The sequence below is a fragment of the Mus musculus genome, chromosome 7 (assembly GCF_000001635.26).
Source record: "Mus musculus strain C57BL/6J chromosome 7, GRCm38.p6 C57BL/6J".
Lineage (NCBI taxonomy): Eukaryota > Metazoa > Chordata > Mammalia > Rodentia > Muridae > Mus > Mus musculus.
The window spans coordinates 80,341,959-80,347,986 of NC_000073.6; the positions used below are offsets into that span (position 1 = coordinate 80,341,959).

The window sequence follows — 6,028 nt, forward strand, 5'->3', positions numbered from 1 at the left end:
CACAAAAGCTACCTGCCTGGTGGAATACACTTAGCAGCTGGCTGTCTCCACTTCTCAGAACCCTTTGGGGAGATGCCAAGGTCTTGCTTATCCCTCATACTTCAGAGCTGCCAACGCCAAGACGGGATTTCTCCAGAAGATCCAAAGCTCGATGGCCGGTAAAGAGAGAAGGATTGTTCCAGTGCCTACCCAAGCTAGGCAACACTATGCTCCTGAAACCGCGGGGACAAGACTCACTACCTCAAGGGCCCAGAGCAGAGGTCTGGGGACTGAAGCAGGCTCCCTCATGATTCAAGAGATGAATGCAAACGGTTTCTGTAGAAACAGTGTTGTGTCCCAGGAGCCCACATCTGAAGCAATTAAGCAAGATCCAACTCTCCAGGTCAAATCCTAGCATCTCTAGGGCCAAGATGTTAGGTTCAGATGCCCAAGATAACAGAGACTGACCCTGTGAGGAGAGCGATGTTTGGAGCACGTTGAAAACGGTCTGGGTGTTGTGCCAGGCTGTAGATGGCCTTTTTCTCGTGGAAGACGCTGTCTCTGCCTCCCAGGCTAGATAAAATGGGCTTTCCCCCCACGATCCCACGGCCACCCGTGCCTTCCAGCTCTGTACCCAGCACTCTGTGAAACTATCACTTTTGGTTTTGTCTCCCTTTTCTGCAAAGACTGTTAGTTCTACTACGTCCTGGGGCATGGTGGGGAGAACGCTGCACCAGCCGCTGTGATTGTTGAAAACTTCTATATCCAGGATCTCGGTCTTTAAAGAACCTCCGTTGAGAATGGGATGATGGTTCAGTGGGTAAAGTGCTTGCTGCACAAGAATAAGGACTTGCATTCTTTCAGATTATTGCAATAGCCAGGTAAAAAAGCTGGGGATGGCAACCTACGCCTGTTGTACTGTGGAGGCAGAGACAGGAGACTCCTTGAAACTCGTTCGGTAGCTAGTCTTGCTAAATACCTGGGCTACAGGTTCAAGGAGAGTCTTTGTCTCCAAAAACTAAGGTGGAGACTTATAGCCTCTATAATCCACACGCACGCGCACACACGTTGGGGGAGGGGGGATGAATGAATTACAGCTTGTTAGAAATAGTTCCGTTCTCCGAGCCTCCGAAGCGCCAGGCGGCGCTATAGGTGATTTGTTCGGACTCCGAAGCTTCAGTCCCTCGCGCCACCAGCGCAATGGGCTCGGAGGCAGCTCAGCTGCTGGAGGCTGCTGACTTCGCCGCTCACAAACACCGACAGCAGCGACGAAAAGATCCTGAAGGGACTCCCTACATTAATCACCCCATCGGTGGGCGCGCCAGTTGGGAAGCAGCCCTCGCGGCCCGTGGCGGGTGGGGACTAACTGGGACGGGAACACAAAGCGCATATAAATTACTGAGCGCCTTCTTCGAGTCCCAAGCGTTGTATCAACCACTTTTCATGCGTTATGCGTGTAAGCCTCACCTGGGGTAGAAGGCAGGAGTGCTCCCTTGGTACAGTCGATATCCCAAGAGGGTAAGGGACTTTCCAAGGTCATCCAGCTGGTGAGGTGCTACATCTGGCTCCTTCTAGACTGACTTCTGCTTTGCCCCTGCCAGGTGTAGCCCGGATCCTAACCCATGAGGCTGGAATCACTGATATTGTGGTGTTACAGGTAAGGCTACCCTTCTCTGCCAGGAGGCTGGTGCGGGAAACCAGAGTACTGTTGAACAATGGGTGCTATTTATTTGGCTAGTAGGTTAGTGTCACTGGGCTGAATGGTAACCTATCCCCAGGCCGCCCTGCTCCATGACACAGTAGAAGACACAGATACTACCCTGGATGAGGTAGAGCTGCACTTTGGAGCACAGGTTCGACGCTTGGTGGAGGAGGTAACAGATGACAAGACTCTGCCCAAACTGGAAAGAAAGCGGCAACAGGTGGAGCAGGCACCACACAGCAGCCCAGGGGCCAAACTGGTGAAGCTGGCAGACAAGCTATACAATCTGAGGGACCTGAATCGCTGCACCCCTACAGGTATGCTCTCCTACTGGCTCTGAGGAGAGAGGGGGAGGGGATGGCCAGCTTCTGAAAATACAGGTTGGTTAGATTCCCAGAAATAAGTCGGGGGGTAGAGTGGGGAGGGGTGGTCGTAACACCTCCGACTAAACCTCTGTCTTAGTCAGGGTTTCTATTCCTGCACAAACATCATGACCAAGAAGCAAGTTGGATCTCATGGAGGCATTTCCTCAACAGAAGCTCCTTTCTCCGTGATAACTCCAGCTGTGTCAAGTTGACACAAAATTAGCCAGTACAATTGACCCCTTGTCAACTTGACACACAAAAACATCACTAGTAAGCCTCAACCCTTACAATCTTATTCATCCCCAAGATCTAAATAACTTTAAAAGTCCCACAGCCTTTACATATTCTTAAAATTTCAATCTCTTTAAAATATCCATCTCTTTTAAAATCCAAAGTCTTTTTACAATTAAAAGTCTCTTAACTGTGGGCTCCACTAAAACAGTTTCTTCCTTCAAGAGGGAAAATATCAGGGCACAGTCACAATCAAAAGCAAAAGTCAATCTCCAACCGTCCAATGTCTGGGATCCAACTCACGATCTTCTGGGCTCCTCCAAGGGCTTGGGTAACTTCTCCAGCCAGGCCCTTTGTAGCACACGCATCGTCCTCTAGGCTCCAGATGCCTGTACCCCACTGCTGCTGCTGCTCTTGGTGGTCATCTCATGGTACTGGCATCTCCAAAACACTGCATGACCCCTTCAGTCCTGGGCCTTCAATTGCAACTGAGGCTGCACCTTCACCAATGGCCTTCCATGGCCTCTCACAGTACCGAACCTCAGCTGCTTTGCGTGACCCCTTCATGCCTTCAAAACCAGTACCACCTGGGTGACCCTTACATATTACCAAGTCCCACTGCAGCAGGAGTACATCCTTGGCCATCTCTGGAACACTGCCTCTTTGTGCTTTCAGAAAACACTTCCCAGAAGATGTCACCTCAATGATGCTGGTCTCTTCTTAATCACCGCTAATTTCTTAGCTCCAGCTAACCAGCATCAATAGTCCCAGTAATGCAAAGTTTTTGCTTGGTAGTTCTGGTATCTTGTTAATCACAGCTGATTCTTCAGCCCCAGCTAACCAGAACTACAGAATCTTCACAAACAAAACAGCAATGGCCCTGAAAAGAGTCTTTAATTTTCCCTCTGAAATTTCACAAACCAGAGCTCCATCTTCTGCAGTGTTCTCAACATTATCTTCCAAGCTCCTACATGACATCCGACAGAGCTCTTAACAACGGATGGATCTTCAAGCCCAAAGTTCCAAAGTCCTTCCACAGTCCTCCCCAAAACATGGTCAGATTGTCACAGGAATACCCCACTCCTGGTACCAATTTGTCTTAGTCAGGGTTTCTATTCCTGCACAAACATCATGACCAAGAAGCAAGTTGGATCTCATGGAGGCATTTCCTCAACAGAAGCTCCTTTCTCCGTGATAACTCCAGCTGTGTCAAGTTGACACAAAATTAGCCAGTACAACCTCCTAGAATAGTCTTCTTCCCTAAGGTGGGAACAGAGTTGCTGGGTCATGGAGAAGTTGTCAGATCATGCCATCGCAACTCACGGCCTTGTACCAAAGCCTGCCAGGAAACAGGCAAAAGCCGATGCTGCCCTTGACACCACACAAGCAGGTTTCTGTCCACTCTGGTGCAGGATGGTCAGAACACCGAGTCCAGGAGTACTTCGAGTGGGCAGCCCAGGTGGTAAAAGGGCTTCAAGGGACAAACCAGCAACTGGAAGAGGCACTAAAGCAGCTGTTCGAGGAGCGAGGGCTGACGCTCTGAGCCGTTCTCTGTGCCATCCTGCAGCATGGCTCCAGCAAGGTCCAGGAAAGATGGGATTCTTACTGCAGCGTTCCAGAGCCTCCTCATTTCCCACATTCCATCACTCAACCCTGACATCACAGGCTAAAAACGTCTGTGTTTTTTCACTAAGGTGGGCCCGGAATATGGAAAGCAGATATGCCCCTCCATCCAGGCACTAACAGCCTTTCTTTAAGTCTTGGGTCTGTTTGCATGGTGAGACCTCTGGCCCCTCAGGGACCTAAGATTGGAATAAGCGTCCGTGGTTTAGTCGTGGAAAATAAAGCACTTAGGTAAAGGCTTAAATTGCTGTTCTTCCTTCTCTGGTCTCCCGAAGAGGACCCACATGCTAAATAGTCATTTCCCATGTCCTTTGGGTTAAAAGCATCAACCCTTGGAGCCTGGCGTCCTTATCAAGTGGGCTGGACTATGTCCTTACGAAGGTCAGATGATGCAGTTGTGGGATGGCAGATATACTGGGAAGGAATGCCACCACTTTCTGGCAACTGACTGGCAAAGACAGAAATCCCAGTAACATGAGGAAGCCTGGAAGACCTTAGTGCTCCAACACCAACTGCAGTGATTGCTCAATGATTCATAGCCGATCCCTGGACCCTTAAAAATTGCTGGCTAAGTCACAAGAGCTTCCGGGTATCCGGAAGAGCGGAAGTCCTACAGTGTGGGTGTGGCAGAGAATTTTCGGGGAGTTGGATTTCGCCCTCTATCATGTAGGTCTGAGATATCCAACTCAAGTTTGTCAGGCTTGGCGGGCTGGTGCCTTTACCCACTCTGCCGTCTCACCTCACCTTCAGAGCCCCTTTTTTTGGTCTGTTTTTGTTTGCTGGAGGGGCATAGGGCCCCCACAGCCATTCTACAATACTCCTGCCTCTGCAATAAAGCACAACCATACCAAGGCTCTCCAGAAGGCTTCTTAAATCTCATTGGCTATACAAAAATCTAGTTTTTACACTGAAGCTAATGTTAAGCTGCACTTGAATTTCCCATTCCTAGAAAAACACCTGAACACATGCACACACTATACACACACACACACACCACACGACAGGGCAGCCATCCTCCACCCTCTTCTGGCTCATTATTTTTTATGCCTGTTGGTCTCTCAAGGCTGGTCCTTCCTGCTTCATTTTTGCCCTTGGCATGGTGTACAGCAATCTTTTCACGCTTTTTGAGTCTAGCTGCTTTCTGCTCACGTGGTTATCTTTGGCTGTTTCGACATCCTCACCCTGCCCCCACCCTGCAGTGTCTCTAATAGACATGCCTGGGTCAGTTTTGGCCTTTGAGTGATATTCAGAGCAAACAGGCAGGAGACAGATGGGGTCTTTAGGAGTTTTAGGGTTTTCGGCTTTCCTCCATAGCCCTTTTGGGAGGGACATAATTCATCTCCAGGGCACAGTGAGCCTCATTGCTTTGGACCATACCTTCAGACGTCAACTTTTCCTTTATGGACATGGTCCTCCATCTTTTGCAACATATTTCTGAGAACTGGAGTCAGGGTGTTTCTTCTCATGCTGATCTACAGAGCAAGTCTGCATGAAGAAGATGCGTAAGAACTTTGCCCCGTGTCTGGTTGGGTCAGACTCAGGTGGACAGAACCACCTCTGCCTGAAGCAAACTTCCCTGAGTTAGGCAGAGAGCCTTCCTTCCCTAGGGTGAAGTAAATGGTTTCCTCTTTCCTTGTTTTATAATGGTTTCCCCCTCCCCCACTAGAGAGAAGCCTGCAAGGCCCAGTCACCTCCCACAGGTTCCCCTGATTTCATTGCACTACAGAGGGACACACATACTCAAACTAAAGCATTCAATGTTCACATAGACACTCCCGGGTTTCATTCTCTAAGGGACTGTCTCACTGGCTACCATCTCTCATCTTCAACTGTATCACAGTTAAGAAGCCCTTCTTGGGGCTGGAGAGATGACTCAGCCGTTAGAGGCTAGGCTCACAACCAAAAATATAAGGAGCCTGTGAGCAGACTATCCTAATTAATCAGGGCAGTACAAAGACCCAGCTGCTCCCGGCAACTGTTTGAACTTTCTTCCCATTGGACCTAAACAAAACTAGTTCCATCCTAATGTCGGAAGATCCCGTCTCTGTCATCTCTCACAGTGTGAGACTTGAACTTTCCGTACATTTTTGTTAAGAACAAATTCAGAGACCTCTAGTTGAACTGTAAG

The 6,028-nt window shown here is 49.2% G+C and overlaps 1 protein-coding gene and 1 pseudogene across 5 annotated transcripts; one reads left to right on the top strand and one right to left on the bottom strand.

Moving 5' to 3' along the window:
• The first annotated feature begins 1,116 nt into the window (after positions 1-1,116).
• Positions 1,117-4,758, top strand: Hddc3 (HD domain containing 3). Of its 5 annotated transcripts, none has more exons than XM_030242953.1 (4): positions 1,117-1,291; positions 1,581-1,636; positions 1,758-1,998; positions 2,148-4,758. In XM_030242953.1, the coding sequence occupies exons 1-4, from the start codon at positions 1,180-1,182 to the stop codon at positions 2,267-2,269; spliced, it is 531 nt and encodes a 176-aa protein (XP_030098813.1). In that variant the 5' UTR covers positions 1,117-1,179; the 3' UTR covers positions 2,270-4,758. The 5 variants fall into 5 exon arrangements, with proteins under 5 accessions (XP_030098813.1, XP_006541216.1, XP_006541217.1 ...); XM_006541153.3 differs by having other exon boundaries at positions 1,118-1,291; positions 3,219-4,758; XM_006541154.3 differs by having other exon boundaries at positions 1,119-1,291; positions 2,144-4,758.
• Gm18310 (predicted gene, 18310) lies at positions 4,922-5,431 on the bottom strand (annotated as a pseudogene).

Coding starts and splice junctions, on each gene's coding strand:
- Hddc3 (NM_026812.2), top strand. CDS start 1,180: ATGGGCTCGGAGGCAGCTCAGCTGCTGGAGGCTGCTGACTTCGCCGCT. Junction 1,292..1,580: donor CTACATTAATCACCCCATCG/GTGGGCGCGCCA, acceptor TGCCCCTGCCAG/GTGTAGCCCGGATCCTAACC. Junction 1,999..3,689: donor GAATCGCTGCACCCCTACAG/GTATGCTCTCCT, acceptor ACTCTGGTGCAG/GATGGTCAGAACACCGAGTC.